Source organism: Poecilia latipinna, unplaced genomic scaffold (assembly GCF_001443285.1).
Source record: "Poecilia latipinna isolate Pla-1442-1.1 unplaced genomic scaffold, P_latipinna-1.0 Scaffold2959, whole genome shotgun sequence".
In the NCBI taxonomy this organism is placed as follows: Eukaryota; Metazoa; Chordata; class Actinopteri; order Cyprinodontiformes; family Poeciliidae; genus Poecilia; species Poecilia latipinna.
In genome coordinates, this window is record NW_015115575.1 from 1 (window position 1) to 16,879 (window position 16,879).

The window sequence follows — 16,879 nt, forward strand, 5'->3', positions numbered from 1 at the left end:
AAAAAAAAAAAAAAAATCTCCACCCCCAAATTTTTAAAAAAAAAAAAAAAAAAAAAAACAGAGATCAGGAATTGGCTGCAAAACTCTGATTTGATGCATCTTCAGTTTACAGCTGACATGACTGTACTTCCTGCCTGAGAACACAAAGTTGCTTGCGTGGATTGGGTTACGTTGCTGTTCGATGTTATGTAACAGTTACTCTTTAACAGACCCAGTCGCTGTTTAACTTTCGTCTGTCGTCTGTGTGTCTCGGCTTTCACCCCGTTTCTCCTCTTTCTACCCACCAGCAGCAGAAGAAGAAGTAGCAGATGTGCTGTGCAGGATGTTCTCTGTTTGACCACGGCCTGCTGCTGAAAGCCCTACATTCATGAGAAGGCAACAGAAAGAAGATTACTGGGGGATTAAACACATGCACACGTGTGCACATGCAAACGCAGTGGGGTACTACGGTTCCGGGATTTAACTTCCATCCAACTGATCTGAATGAACTTCCCTGACTGACTGAGAGACTCCAAAGGCATCATGGAAGAAGAGGAGGAGCCAACAGAGGCTCGCTGAATGTTCTGTCCGCTGACCCCACCTTCTTTCCACCTGTCTCACCATCAAAGGCTCGGAAAGCTTTAAATTGCAAAGCTGACTGTCCCACAATGTCTTGATGCTTAGCAGTAGTATTAGCCTCACCTATTGCTTGCATATTTCTGCCTACCCCTGCCCTGATTTATAAAAAAAAAAAAGACTAGCTGACATTCTCATCTGGGAGATACAGAGAAAACTTCATTTTTAAAAAATCCTGCAGCCATAGCAGAAACCCCCCCCCAAAACATCAAGTGTCAAGAGGAAGATGCTGAAGAGAAAGTGATATTTTTAAACCTTTGCTGTGGATACCTTACCACCACCACAGGCTTACACATGAGACTCAAGGATGACTGACAAAACCACACCTTTGATTCCTTTAAGTTCAGAGGTTCTGTTTTTAGCTCAAGCTCTTCTTGTTTTGGATCGGATCAACGACAACAAAGAAATATTCCCATTGCTTTGTTGTTTATGCTAAGATGAGTAGCAGATCTGATGTGAGAATTGCTGCAAGGAGATAAAGATATGTCTTATTTTTGCTGCAGCACATCTCTTTTCATGAGGATGTAAACCAGATGTGGCTTTTCCAAAATATTTTGGAGTATACGAGGCCTTAACAGCAGGAAATACATTTGCACGCTGAGGTTCCTAAAGAAAGTGCAGATGACGATTCACCAGCAAAATGTAACATCTTCTGCATAAAACAAGAGCAAACCTATCCCCTCAATCTGAGCTGCAATGGCCAGCCAGGCCACCCCTATGTTTCTCCACGGCTTCGAACTCAGCGGTCATTTTGTTGACCCTCGACCTCTTGGCACCGGTGTCACCGGGCTGGTGCTGTCTGCTGTCGACCAGCGCACTGGACAGCGAGTAGCTATTAAAAAGTTGTCGATGCGAGACGCAATCACAGTGAAGCATGCTCTGCGGGAGGTGAAAATCACCCAACGACTGCACCATGAGAACGTAGTGAGTGTCCATGAGGTCTTAGCGCCATACGGATGGCCGCTGCCCCAGGACCCATCCCAGCTGAGTGCCATATACATCATCCAGGAGTGCATGGAGACCGATCTGGCCCGGTTACTGGACCAGGGACCACTACCTACAAGTAAGAGAGAACGCTCAATTGTTTATTTAATTAACGGGTTTAATGAAAATAAGTAATCTGAGAGAAGGAGACTGAGTTTGCCTAATAAGCATGAGAAAAAAAAAATGGATTCAAGCAATACTATGATGTAAAAACATTTTTATTTAAAATTTAAAAACAAATTGCAACAGTTAATTCTACGTCTGTTAAAAAGCTGCTGACTATTACTACTAGATTGGTTTTATAATATGTACTATTTTGATTTTGAAACTTTTGCTAAACCTTTGGTTACATTTCAATGACCAGCAGAGGTAACAACTTTTATTGATGAAGAACTTTAATAATAAAGTAGAGGTGTGGTAACATAACACTTGTTTATTAATTTTGTTGTTTGTACAAATTAAAACAAGAAAATTTGTATGTTTTGTCCATCGTAGAATAAAATAAAGGCTCGTCTAACAGAGGGTTTTCTGCTAAATCTGTCACCATGGTAGATGCTCATCCTGTGCATATTAAACTAGTTGGGATCAGGCTCCCATATGTGCTTGCTCTTTATAAAGAGCAAGCACATGATGATTTGTGAAAGTCAAATGGTCTCATCTCCTGTTCCCTTTTGTGTGTTCATTCATGCCTTTCCCATTAACAGACCTTTTAAAACCCATATGGGTAGTCCACCTGGGTTCAGTGGTGTAGAAGCTAATGTGTTAATTTAAGTGACAAATTTAATGTGGATTTTAACCCTTGGTCAACAAGAACCCATGATACTTAGTACAAGCTATGTAAAACCTAAGTGACAAAATACAGGAGTTATACATGGCAGCCAATGATGTGTCAGATAAATTCTCAGGTTGTACCATCAGACATGATAAAAAGATGTGGAACTGACCTTCAAATAAGTTGTTTAGCCTGCAGGTGTTTTCTTCAGTGACAACTATACAAATTTCTTCATCCATACCTGGGTTGTTTTGAGAGGTTTTGGGGGTTTGATTTATTAATTCTAGTTTCATTATTATTATTTGTTCCTTAGTCTCTTTATTTGATTAGATCAGCCTTATTTCTGTTTTACTTTAGTTCAGTCCTTCCTTAGTGATTCTAGTTTTTTATGATTATTTCTTGTGTCTAGTTATTCTTTGTTAGTCTTAGGTTTAGATATTTTTTAATGTTAGATTAATTTTCATAGGTCCCCTGCTGTGTACTTTCCCTCGCCCTCTGTGCCATTCTCTCTCTCTCTCTCTCTCTCTCTCTCTCTCTCTCTCTCTCTCTCTCTCTCTCTCATCAGCCTGTCTTTGGCTCTCTCCCATCACACCTACAACCTGTTTGTCAATCAGCCAGGTCTATTGTTCCAGCATTCACACTCCCAGTATTTAAGCACCTCTTCTCCTCTCACCCTTCACTGGTTCCTCCCTGTCATCTCCTTGCTATCTTTTTCCCCATGGGTCCCTGTTTTTTGTTTGCTTTGGCTCCCTGTGATATTTTAAAAGTTATGTTCATCTTTTTTTTATTTTTATTTATTAAAGCTTCAAAAACTACTCTCCGTCTTTACCTCTCAACATTTGTGTCCTCTTCAATCTACACACCATGACACATTTATTCTATAGGATTTACACTGATGCATAAAGCACACAGATATATAATTCCATAATTTAGCTTTGAATGGGTTATATGGATCATGTTCAGATAAATGCATCCACAAAAGGTGATATGTAAAGAAATCAGTCTAATTTAAAAAGTGGAAATTATCTACCTTAGTTTTAGATGCTGTGTGTTAAATTATCTAACTTTTATCGTTAAACAGGTCATGCCACCCTGCTGTTTTATCAGCTGCTGAGGGGCCTAAAGTTCATCCACTCAGCCAACGTCCTCCACCGAGACCTGAAGCCTGCCAACATCTTCATCAACACAGACCAAATGCTGCTCAAGATCGGAGACTTTGGACTTGCCAGAATAGTGGACCCCCATTATTCTCATAAGGTGAGTGTTAAACAAGCAAAGAGTCCCACTCCCACACATTCTGATACAAGGGTTTACTTGTAGCTGGGGCCTCTGAGATGTTTCCAAATACCTTGTAGATCTTTGTATTTCTATGCTTCACTATGTAAGATGGAAATTTATAATTGTATCTCTAAAACGAGGCAGCTGTTGCTCCGGAGGAAAAACAGACATTTACCAGTTTAGACGTTGTTAGCATTACTTTATCTTTGCCTCCACATATTGAACTGCCCTCTAATAAGAGGACAGTGTCCCAGATTTACATATTATTGTGTTTCTTGTGTGTGGCTGAAGGGTAAAGCACAACTAAATGTAGCCCTTTTACCATTTAGTTTTACCTATAGTTGGATAGCATTCGATGGATGTTGGTTTGTTCAGATCAAAATATCACATACTTACTTTAAAAGGAATGCAAGTGCAGGTCAGATAGAAAATGATAGGTTTGGGTGCCAGAAAATGCTTGTAATCATCTTGCTTTTAGCTCTTTTTGAATCTTGTGGAATAATTATGTAAATCAACCATCTCTACATGGATGAAACGAGAACATCAAAACGTTGGATCTTTGTACTACCTCCTTTGAATGTGTAATGTTTTGAAGTGTTATATTTATATCATTCCTGTTACAAAATAGTTTATTATATTAATATTCAAGTCAGTAGATTTAAGGATTGTTTTGTATTCTCATTGCTTTTATGCTCTCTGCAGCCGCTGAATAAATCAAAAGAGAAAATTGTAATACTTGTGCATGTTATCTCTTCACTTCATTTAGATTGGGTTGCTATCAAGAAACTGACAATAACTCCTCTGGGGCTGTGCAATTTTTAGACAGGGTCATATTAATATTTTTCTCTATGTAGCAGTGTGTAAACGGCACTACGTTTGTGGTTGCACAGACATTCTATCCTCCTCATAACTCTCTAACAACATAAACTTTGCAGTACGTTGCAAAGATTGACACAAATAAAGTTGTTGTTAGTAGAAAACCTTTAGGTGAAGGATCTATTGTTGGACAAACTTCAGTTGAAACTGTCAAGTATCAGTATGTAAGTCTTCAGGGCTTGTTTGCCAATGAGAACTCCTGACCCAGGACAGGAGGACTTTTAGGGACAGGAGGACTGTCCCTAAAAGTCCTCCTTTTAGGGACAGGAGGACTTTTAGGGACAGGAGGACTGTCCCTAAAAGTCCTCCTTTTAGGGACAGGAGGACTTTTTATGTTCTGTGATTTTCTGTGGCTGTGGAGTTAAAAACACAGCCACAGCCTACGAGTCTGTGAAGAAGGACATTCGGCTGTTGCCGAGGAGGTTCGCTTTACCATTTCTTGACTTAGAAAATGATGGATGGATGTTTTTGAACAGAATGGAAACTGCTCACAAACCTGAATACGCTGTTCCCATGGTGAAAAAGGGTGGGCTTATCTTCTGGGAACATGAGTCAGAGCAAGGATGGAAAAGTTTAGATCAAAGTATATTCGTGTGTCAGTTTGGCCCAGTCAAAGTTCAGAAAATTGAAGTTAACAAACACTGTCCCTCTAATCTCACTGAATCTGAACTTTTGCAAAGCATAAATGACACAAATCTGGCTGTAAACAGACAACATAGGGCAACTTCATATTTCTGCAAAGTACTGAATGAAACTCATTGTTCTCTTTAGTCTAGTGGTATCAAGATGTCACTGCATTGATTCTGCCTTTTAGAAGGACAAAGACTTTGAGCTCAGTCATCATTTCCAGAATACTTTTCGTATCAAATGATGTGCAGGCAAAGCTGTATTATTTACTGGCACAATTATTTCTGCTCTCTCAGATTACTTATCTCTAAGTCCTTCAAATGAAGCTTCCTCTTATGCCCAAACCCAACTCCTACTCCAGAGATGGTGTCAAGTTTTGCGCTAATCAAGCTCTGTAATTAGGCTGTCAGCTGTACATAAAAAACGCCTGAAAGATTAATGGGACAATTCACAACTCCGTTGTCCAGCTTTGTTATGTTCAAAGGTCCCACAGCAGTACTGTAACACTAGCAAGCATGCATTTGTGTCCGTTTTGTGTCTCTGCGAGGTTTGATTCGGGCCTGTGCGTGTGAGGAGGTGCTCTCCTGAAAGGAAATCTTTGTCAACTGAGGGCTCGGGACTTTGGGATCAGTTGGGTGCAGACACAGGGGTGCATTGGGAGAGCGAGGAGGGAGAGGATGGAGGGGGCAGCAGAGGAGGAAGGTATGCTGAGTACACGAGAAGCAAGGATGGGAAATTTTAAACCAGAGAGGGTTGGGGAGAAGGGAGGTGAAAAGTGCAGAAGCAGAGGGGGAACAAATCCTTCAACATAAACAAACAGGACAATGGAAAAGGCTAAAAAAAAAACACTCAAACAGAGAGAAAAATTGATTGAAATTCAATTTATTTGGTTATACAAGGGAGTAGAAACAAGGTTCCTTCTGTTCTACTGCATGTTTTGTTAGAAAACAGTCTGTTTAGGCAGCTAACATGGAGGACAGATATAAGAAGCAGATGAATTGGGATCCTGTTTACATCCTACACTGTAAAGAACTTGGTGCTTCTGTGAAGGTGGGTGTGTTAATGTCACACGCTGAGTGAGTGTTTCAGATGCCCAGAAACTGATCATAACCAGAATGAAAGACAGAAAGTTGGGAAAAAGTCTAAATAAATAAAAAGCAGTTTTTCACATGTGGGGTGTGAGACAGCAGCCGAAGAAGATACAGGTGAGGAAGGAAGTAAAGCTGTAAAAAAAAAACAACAACAGTGAGACTCTGTTGAATGTGAAGACAAAGAGGAAGAACTGAGAAAACAGTCGCAGCAAATCAAATGAGAGGAAAGTAGGAGGTGAAGGAGAGAAGATGAAGAAAGGTTTATGTTACCGAGTAGCTGTGAGGCACAGTCTGAGCAGCGTTTTAAACAGTCCGTGCATAAAAGATGATTACACTTTAAACACAGGAAACAGTGATTTCACAAAAGCATTGTAACGTTTTATGTGACATATCAAGGCAAAAATATTATATAGGTGTGTTGCAGAAGGAAACAGATACATGTAATTTTTAATAGATGGAAATCTTTATATTTATTCCTCTTTATTCCGATACCCATTGATGAAGTGTGGCGCAAAAAAATGTATAAGGGACACACAGCACACATATAGAAGTAGATGCTCTGGTCAGATAGGACTGATATGAAACTTCAGGTCGAACTGCAAATGCTTGAAAACTAAAACTTTCTCATAGCATCCTGCTTTGGGCAGGGACAGATGTCTAGTCAGAGTTGATGAGAAAATTGATGGAGCTCAGGAAAAGCTCCATCAAAATATTTCTTGTGAGAAATATTTTTAGAGGTTGGAAAAAATCTGAGACTCTGGTTCACCTTTCAGCAGGACAATGACCATACGCATACTGACAAAGCTGCAGTGGAACGGTGTTCATCTGTTGGAATCTCCCCATTAAAGTCTGAACCTAAATCTAATTGTAAATATATAGCAATACCTCTCTGGCTCAGCTTATGCTGCTGTGTAAAGAATAGGTTTCTAAATTGAAAGGTTGTCCTGTAGAGTTTCAAAAACTAAGTAAATGTGCACATCACAGTTTTCAAAAATTTATTCTTGAAGTATACACCAAATTTAGCTGTATTCTGAAATAATGTGAAAACTATGAATATAAAAAAACAGTGTTTTACTAACTTTGAATATGATCACCTTTATTCATTTTAGTATCTCCTTAAAATTTACAACATTTAGTCTATGCCTGACAGGAAGCAGCAGTGAGAGCTCAGATAAAGACGGAGATCAACACAGGGGGTTGAGAAAGGCAAGGTCAAAGAGTCCTCAGTTTGGTTATCTGCTACAGCAAAGACAAGAACAGACAGGAGGGAGGGGAAAGACAGGAGAAAAGGGATGTGAAGTAGAGACAGAATAATAATAGGAATAATTGGACTAGTGTACCAGAGGGGAAAAATTGAAGGATTAAAGGTGGCACAAGAGAAAATGGTGCTAAAAGAGAGCAGTAAGATGTGATAGGCAAATAAAAGACCTGTCAAAAATACCTGTAGTTACTTATTTACAGCTGTTAAGTTGTGCTGTACGACTGGGAAAGGAAGATTTAACACCAGTGTCTCTGTAAGATTTACTTTCATACAGAGAGAAGCTGGCCTGGAAAACCTTGCAGAACAACTTTGAGTCAGGCTGAGTTGTGTAGAGTTTCCCCGCTGAGACAGAGATACGAGTAAAGGTTAGGGAACCGTGTGAGTGACCTACAATGAATGGCTTATAATTAACTGCTCATTTGACAAATACATTTTGAAAAACAGTTTCTTTTTTATTTACAACTGGAAAAACCCAACATATCCATGAAAAGTGTGTAGAACATGTTTAGAAACATGTTTAGACTCTGAAATTAAAAAGGGCCTCTTAGGTGTATTTTTTCAAGAAAACTGATGTAACTGATGAGGTTTAGTTAACTGATCTCCATGCTATCACTAAAATACTTCACCATGAAGAATACAACAAACAAACCCTGCATTTAAAAAAAAAAGAAATCCTTAATTCTTACTAAGAATGATTAAATATTTTGCTTTCATAATGAAAACTGGTCCATTATGAAATGGTCCATTCATTTGAGTAGAATATTGTCAGAGTTGATGATGTTGATCCATATAAAAATGTTTTGAAAATTGGCTCTCTGTTGCTGCTTTAAAATTTTCCACAACGAATTCTTCCCTGACATCTCCGTCTTCCTTCATGATGCTGTTTTTTTTCTGAGGTTTTCTAACAAACCTCTGAGACTTTGAGAGAACAGCTGGATTTACACTGAGTGTAAATCACACACAGATGGACTCTATTTACTAATAAATAATAAGGGGCATTTGATGTAGGGGTATCAGAGTAAAAGGGTCTGGTTACAAAATCGCTCCACACTGTTCAGTTTTTCAGACTTTGAAAGCTTTCCTTCTACATCGTATTCATAATTTTACCCTGTTTTGTGTTGTCACATAATCAGTTATGAAGTTTGTTGTTGCACTGTTGGAAAATGTTGGAAATGCTTAAATTCAGTGTATTTATATTCTACTGTTGTACAGCTCAAACTTCTTTATTTCTCTCTCTGCTCCATTTTGGTCCAACTCCTCCCATAAGGGCTATCTGTCTGAGGGTTTGGTGACGAAGTGGTACCGTTCCCCCCGTTTGCTCCTGTCCCCCAACAATTACACGAAGGCCATAGACATGTGGGCTGCTGGCTGCATACTGGCTGAGATGCTCACTGGACGCATGCTGTTTGCAGGTACTGTGATGAAATCTTTATCAAAGGGCTGTTGTGATTCCAGTAAAACAAAAATACAGACAAAGTTGTTGGATGCACCACTAATAATTTAACAGAATCATATTCATGAATGAATTTGGACTCCTTTATAACTAGTCTCTAGCTTCCTTCCATTTTTTTTTTTTTTTTTTTTTTTTAGATTTTATCATAGTTTTGGTGGCTTCCACAGACAGGAGCTATTTTTTTTATTTTCTGTCCTCCACCAAAGACACTTCTCTCCCTCCTTGTGGGCTGCTTCTTTGCCTGAGCAGAATAACAATGATAATGGAGAAATGCTGTCTGTCTGAAGCAGACGAAGTTCCAGCTGACCAGCTGATTCTGACCTCCACTGGCTCCTCTGCGCCACAGGGCCGACCACAGAAACTCAAAAAGGTCATCCTCCTTCCCCCGCTGTTCGTGTTATGTGAGACTTTCACACATCAGGTGTCGGAGCCGTTTGCCGCAACTTTCTCCTAAGAAGCACAAGAGCAGTGGACTCGCTAGGTTTTTGTTTATGGGGTAGGGGGGCGAGGGGGGTTAAATGAGGCACCCACATCCAAACATACTGCTTACTTCCATCCAACAGTGTTTGTGTAGCACCACCTGCTGTTGTCCTTGAAGTATTTGTATTTCAAGTTCAGACATTTTTGTTGCTACACAAAACATTGGCTCTGTCTCCGACTCAGTGATCAGGACCACGTGATTCGACAAACAAGCTTGGAACATTAAAAATCTATAGAATATAGAGTTAGAGTAGTAAAATCTCCTAGCAGCTTGCTACAAAGTGCTGCAGCCTGTCTGCTTCGTTTAGATCGAATCGTCTCCTGTCTCCTGTCGGCTCACACCTCTGGGTTATTCTCGTTTGACTTTATGTTTTTTTTATTGTTTTTTTTTTTTATGCTTATGTAACCAAGCCTTTTTCTCCTTTCTGCCTCTCTCTGATTGGCTCTCTCTCCCTCCCAGGAGCTCACGAGCTGGAGCAGATGCAGCTGATTCTCGACACAGTGCCCGTACTGAGAGAGGAGGACAGGCAGGATCTCCTACAGGTGACACCTCAGAGGGCAACTCGAACCACAAAACTGCAATCTGACATTTGTGAATGTCTGCAAACACAACACCTCTGAGGGCATTTTGGACCAATTTATAGTCCTTTCTAAAGAAGCAAAGATTAAAAGCAGTTCAAACTTGTATGTCACAGCTGAACTTTTGAGATCTTCCTATATCCACATCTGGAGTAATATCAAAGTTAATTAATTCCACATCCCAGTCCCACAGAGAGATTTTTTTTTTTTAAATCTGCCCATACATTTTTTTAGTAGTTCTGCGCTGATGTTGTTTCATCTGCTGGATATTCAAGAAGCAGAAAAGAAATGGCTTCATTCTAGACTGAGAAGAACCAGAAACTAACTCTAAAGCTCTTTTTTTAGGTGATGCCTTCATATGTCAGTCATGGATGGAGAATCAAGAAACCTTTCTCTGAGCTGCTGCCTGAAGTGGATCCTTGGGGTGAGTGGAGTTTAATTGAGAACTGAGTACAAAAAGGCAGAGAAGCAGTAAAATATGCAGCATTGTTTCCATTTTTTGATACTCGTGAATTTTATTTTTTTTACAAAATGGCTTTTATTACTTTTGCTTAAAAAATAAAAAAAACAACAACAACAACAAAAAAACACTACATAGGATTTCCCCCCTTGGAATAGATAGACTTAGACAGAAGGTTTGATTTAAATGTTTTTTACTTAAATTAATAATTAATCTCGAGACAGACAGAGGAATGCAGTATTACCTGTTATTTCTCCTTCACCAGTTTCTCCCTGTTTTTCCTCTCAGCGGTGGATTTTCTCGAGCGCATCTTGACATTTAACCCCATGGACCGTTTGACAGCAGAAGAAGCTCTGTCCCACCCTTTCCTTCAGCAGTACTCCTGTCCTGAGGATGAGCCTGTCTCCTCGCACCCTTTCCACATTGAGGACGAGCTGGACAGCCTCATCACCGAGCAGAGCTTGAGCAGCAGCGACAGTCAGGCCTCCAGCTTTCACTGGGAAAGGTAAAGATTTAAATTTTCACGAGGGAGAACATTCATGCTATTGTCATGCTATGAAGAGACTAATGAATTTGATCAAGTCTGTTGAATTTCTATTTATTTTTTTAAAAACCAACTCATGGAAATGTGGAAGCTCACATTTAATTTTTTATGTTTTGCTTAAGAGGAGCAAGAGATAAATAAAATCGTCTTCTGAAATTGTTTACAAGAGGAAAAAGGGTATGCATTATAAACTAGTGCAACGTCTTTTCCTGATCTTGAGTATTGGTATATTTGCTGTAGAAAAGAGCCTTCTGTGATTCCATAAATGTGAATGGAAGAAAAAAGAATGTCATGTTGGCTTGTGGGTGTATTCAACAGTGGGTGTGTACTGTTCCTGATAATCTTCAGATGAACATTTTATGTTCTTTTTTTTCTTTCTTTTTTTACAATACACGGGAAAAAAAATGACTGTAATTCATCCAGATTTACAAGTGACATAATGAATCTGTGTTCAACTGTTCATGACTTTAGTCTGAGCTTGTAAATGTTCTTGGGAACTGCCATAACAAGTAAAACACTAAAACATGCACTAAAACAAGTAACGAGAATATTTCTAAGCAAGTGTCGATTATCGTTAGATTGAATAAAAAAAATATCTCTTGCCTGCAGGTTCGACAACAGTTTATCAACCAACATATGGGCACCATACTCAGGCGAGAGGTGTCGGTGTTTGCCCTCTGGTCCTGTTCCAGCTGACCTGGGAGACACCATAGATAACGAAGAGGTGCAGCGGGACCCCAGGGCCATTTCCAGCTCTCTGACAGAAGAGGCGCAGGTTGGATGTGCTATTTGCCGACTTCTTCACTTATTTATACTCTCCTCACTTAATCAGCAACGGATTTGCTGGTAATGGTTTTTTGGGCTCATGCGTTTGTTCGTGAAACAGAAAACAGTTTATACGTGTCTCTTTAAAAAGCAGATTTTTGTTCATAAAAAGAAATGTTATAAACCATGTATCACTTTCATTCTACTATGCAACTGTCTGTTACCTTGTGTTGGTCTGTCACATGAAAAATCAGCAAAATGCTATAACGTTTGTGGTCATACAATGACAAAGCGTATGATTACTTAGGGAAGGCAGAAAGAGTTTTTTCTAAAGGATTGACCTGATTTTTATCTCTCTTCTCTTCACCCACCTTATCACAGGTTGACCCCCGCAAATATTCCCATAGCAGTTCAGCTGAGCGTTTCCTGGAGAGCTCTCACTCGTCTCTGGAGCGCGTCTGTGCTTTAGGATACGGGGAGCTTGACTGCGGTCGCTCCTGCGATTACAAAGTGGGCTCTCCTTCATATCTGGATAAAATTGCATGGCGAGAGGGAAAGCCCCAGCACTACTCGGAGCCTAAGCTGATTCTGGATCTGTCTCACTGGAAGCGTAACACTGGCAGACTCCCCGCGCCTGCCGAGCCCATTGGTGGCAGCATGGAGGACCTGGGAGAGGTGAGGGTGGAGGAAGCAGAGGAAGCAGAGGAGGAAACCGGGGATTTGTTCCAGGAAATCACTCGCTGGGTGGAGAGTGCTCATTCTCGTCTGCACTCGCCCAGTACCAGTCCATTAATGGACCACTGCTCACCCTCCTGCTACACCTCCTCTCCCCCTCTTCCGCTGTCTCCCACGGACCTCCCAGCTCCTGTCTTCCACTACAACGAACATATCCGCCCTCCATCAGTTGACTATGACGAGGACAGACTGAGCCCGCTTCCTTCCAGCACATCTTCCTCCAATACCCTCCCCTTTCTCTTCCCATCGTCGCCCACGGCTATATTTTCACCTCAAACAGCATCGCCACCACCTACTCCACTTGTGCAGCTCCCAGCATCTCAACCGCTGTCCTCTACCTCCTCTGTATCTCAGTCCCCTAATGCAGACTCCACAGAATCTCTGCCAGTCAAGCAAAAAGAGCGCTTGTTTGACCTTGATGTGTTCATATCCCGAGCTCTGAAGCTGGTCCGGCAGAATAAAGAGAAAGTTCATGTGAAGAAAGGAAAAGATGAAGGCTGGATGGAGGAGAGCAAAACAGCGAGCATTAAAGGAAAGGTGCCCCGGCTTTCAGAGCACAGGACTTCCCCATCACAGACTCCCAACTCCTAATCTCAGTTCCAGAGTTAGCACAAAATAACTATAAAATTAGTCACACTTCAAAATATACTGCAAATGAGGGATGTTCTGCATTCTACAGTAGCAGCTTGTCTTTTTAGCACTAAAATGGCTTCAAGACAAAACCTTCAGTTTAAAAACAGCAGTTGTGCAGCTTTGGTTCTCAGGCAATAAAAGCTAAGAAGAAACTTGAGTAAAATATAAATCAACACACTCGGCTCTAATAAATACTAAACATTTACTCGATGTGAGTAGTTCTGCTTTATGCCTGTACCAACAGGTAGTAAAGCTAACTATCAATCGTTCAAAACTTGATGATCGCTAATGATGCTTTGTCTTTGTACTAAAACTTGGGTTTAATGAGTTCCCAGTTGGAAATACAACACAAATGTTCCCTGAAGTCATATCTCCTGTCAGTAAAGTGAAAGGTCTCTTGGTGTGTTTGTTTTTGGAAGTCAAAGCTCCGATCTGAGAACAACTTCACACACGAGTCTGATAAAGAATAATGTTCCCTAAAATTAGAATTATGACTAAGAAGGTCAGAGGTCTCCTGTTAAATTTTCTCTCACGTTGACACTCTGATGAGAAAATGACACTGCACCTGAGTTTTGTACATTCCATTGGTGTGTTCTCTTATCGATAGGAAGTTGGATTTTCCGAATTCCCAGTTGAAATGCAACGAGAATATCAAAATTCTAACTGTGAAACTGTTAGAGAATATGTAAGCGTAGTGCTTTAATGCAAAACATGAAAACCAAAAACATATCAGTTGTAGTTAGCCCCAAAGACAAACAGCCAGTCACACCAGTTTTCTGACTTAAGGCTACAACTCTCTCAAATTAAGACTCAGATCTCCAAGACAAACTGAGAGCAACATATTAGCAAATTAGAAAATTTGTGAGGTTTGCTAACTGTTTTAGTTCTATACCGCTGTCACAACTTAAAGGTAATAAAATGACTGCCATGTTGGATGCTCTCTTTGTCTCCCTCTCTCTCTTCCAGTTAGATACTGAACTCTGGGATGTTTGGAGAATTACAACTTACCCAGTCAGAATTTTGCCTCCAGTGGTTGTTGTTGTATATCCCACTGGGAATTCTGGGAAATCTGAATTTAGAGTACAAAAACAAGTCACAATCTGAACAGCCTCGAGTTCAGTCTTCATTATAGCCGCTGTATATATAAAACAGTGAAGGTTGCAGGAATCAGCTATTAACGCTTCTGTCCGCTTGTGTCTAATGAAACCTGTGACACACATGCTAATGCACAACCTCTGATTTTGAATATGCTCCTTTGCTATTTAAATTGTAACCAGCTTGTGGGGATGTGACGTAGTGCCAAGGTTCAAGAATCCAACTTAATCCAATGCACGAAATACACGTCACAAAAAATTCGTCACTGATAACAGCACTCTTAGACTCTTATTATGTGCTTAAAACATGCTGTAATTATCTTTCTAAACTCCATCCTGTTAACTCTTGAAAGAATCTGTCAGTCTTCCAACAACATTTACCAAATGACGACAATAAGTGACGCAGTAAAAGCTTTTTCTAAGCGTTTGAATGTATTAACTAAGAAGAAACCAGACAGAGTGTGGCGTGATCAACTGTTAGTTTTATTTATTGCTGCTTTTACACTCCCCCAATGAGTTACTAAGTTTTAACAATGGAATCTTGTATAAAGTTATGTTCATATTGGATTTTCAAGAACATGTAATATATCACTAGACATTTTTGTGGCTAAAATAGTTCTGCAATATTTTCTAAATATTAGAAAGTATGATCTTTTTAATGATTTTGGAGTTAGCTGGGATTTTGTTTGAATTTGTAGTGAGCTAATCTATGGTAGTGCTTTATGATTCTTCTGCCAGCTGGACTCATTTTTAAACACATGTAATTTGTTTCCTGCCTGATGTACCAAATCTGTTCCACAATGAAAACAGTTTTCTTCCACGGCTACGGGCCTAAATACCTTCTGCTCACTTCAATATTAGCAACAAAAAGCTGTAGCATGTATAACGATTATCTATAATTTGGGAAATGTAGAGTCTGCCAAGTAGCTCTATTTATAATGTACATTTTTTTTCTGAACTCTTTTATATATTTATTAGGTTGTTACTGTAGATGCTTCTGTTTTGTTCACTTTTTTAATGGTATTTTGGCTCTTTTATTTCTCTCAGCCAAGTCAACCATACTGGAAAACACACAGCACCCTGCACACTTACTGGCAACCCCCTAAAAATAATATATATTTTTTTTCTAAATCAAGTAATATTGATTTTTGTTTCAGCTATAATTTTACAATAGGATATCTTAATATGTGTGGTGCCAATAATTGTGGAGGGTGGTGCTGCTGAGATGTGCTGTATGGCTGTTGGAAAAAGCCAGCTAAGTTCAGTTCATTTTTCATATGTCCTCGGTCAACGGTTGTAACAATTTGAAACACAATGCCTTGCTGTGAAGTTATCGTTATGTGTATGCAGAGTGTAGTTGCACCTGTCCTGGAGTAACCCTGTAGAAAGTACCAGAGGTAAAACTCTGAGATCAAAATACACTGCCAGCAATACTGCAAAACAAGCATGTTTAGTCATATGTTTGTCTTTCACTGAATGACCATGATATAAACCACAGTGATATTGCTATCAAGCATTGAGTTTCATATCAATCTGCTCATTTTATGCACACTGTAACCTGCAGGTAGTCAAGTATTTCCAAAGGATACTAACACAAGATATACTCTCAGTACAACCCAGAGAAACAGCAGTCATATCACATATTTCTGTTGTTAAATTTACAGTAAAGCACACGTGGAATATGAAGCACATTAACAAAGGCAGCATTTGGTCACCATCAACATTACGACTCTGTATTGTCTTCTTTTGTCAGCGATGTACCTCTCAATAAGAACAAAAACCTTGACATATTTAGAGCACTCAAAGAAAGTAAAAACTGATCCAGTAATAGATAAGTTGGTCTACAGTCTGACTTTTACCACGTCTTATAATCTACATTTGTAGCACAGTTTATTTCAGAGGCAACCTAAGCCAGCAATAATGCCATTTATTGAGTGACACAAACACACTGAAACACATGTGGTTACTGAGCCAAAAGTAAAAATCCTTATTCTATCAAGCAATGTTGAAAATGTGCCTCGGTACACCTCGATGCTTCCAGCTTGCTGAATGTAAAATATGCCCTCATCTCTGTATGGCTATGCAGGTAGCTTAATCCATGTCTTAATGGTGTACGTCTCTGAAACAGTAACAAATTATCTGGTTTCTTATTCCATATTTATCATACTTATGCTTCAGGGGGATTTCAGCCTTTCATTTGAGAAAATCTGTGGGAATTTTATTGTATCGGCTTGATAGCATCTCTTTTGAGTGTCAACCTTTGTTGGAAAATTAATAAAAGAATGTTGAAAAAAGATCTGTCTGTCCTAGTGTCTATATAAGCATAGTGTTAATCCCCTGCTGAGCATTGAATTTCCATGTAGGACAGAAAGTTACATTTTGTCACTATATCAAAATGAGGAGTTGATCTCTCTAAAGTTCCACATTCATGCCTATGAAAGTGTCCTGGTGTCATAGGTGAAGTTCTCTGTGAAATGGTTCAATTTGGGCAACATCTTCAGAAAAGAATAAATAAATAAATACATAGCATTGACATATTTCAACGTTGGGGACTTTAAATTGTATCTATAAATATTGCGCATTGATAAGCATAGTTAATTTTGACTGACACGACAAAGTAAATAATGTCATA

The 16,879-nt window shown here is 39.5% G+C and overlaps 1 protein-coding gene across 1 annotated transcript; it reads left to right on the plus strand.

The window, feature by feature from the left end:
- Positions 1-192: 192 nt before the first annotated feature.
- mapk4 (mitogen-activated protein kinase 4) lies at positions 193-16,543 on the plus strand. Its single transcript, XM_015022215.1, has 8 exons — positions 193-1,678; positions 3,453-3,628; positions 8,772-8,916; positions 9,898-9,980; positions 10,362-10,440; positions 10,765-10,981; positions 11,630-11,795; positions 12,167-16,543. Exons 1-8 carry the CDS (start codon positions 1,312-1,314, stop codon positions 13,109-13,111), a joined length of 2,178 nt encoding a protein of 725 aa, XP_014877701.1. The 5' UTR covers positions 193-1,311; the 3' UTR covers positions 13,112-16,543.
- Positions 16,544-16,879: the final 336 nt, after the last annotated feature.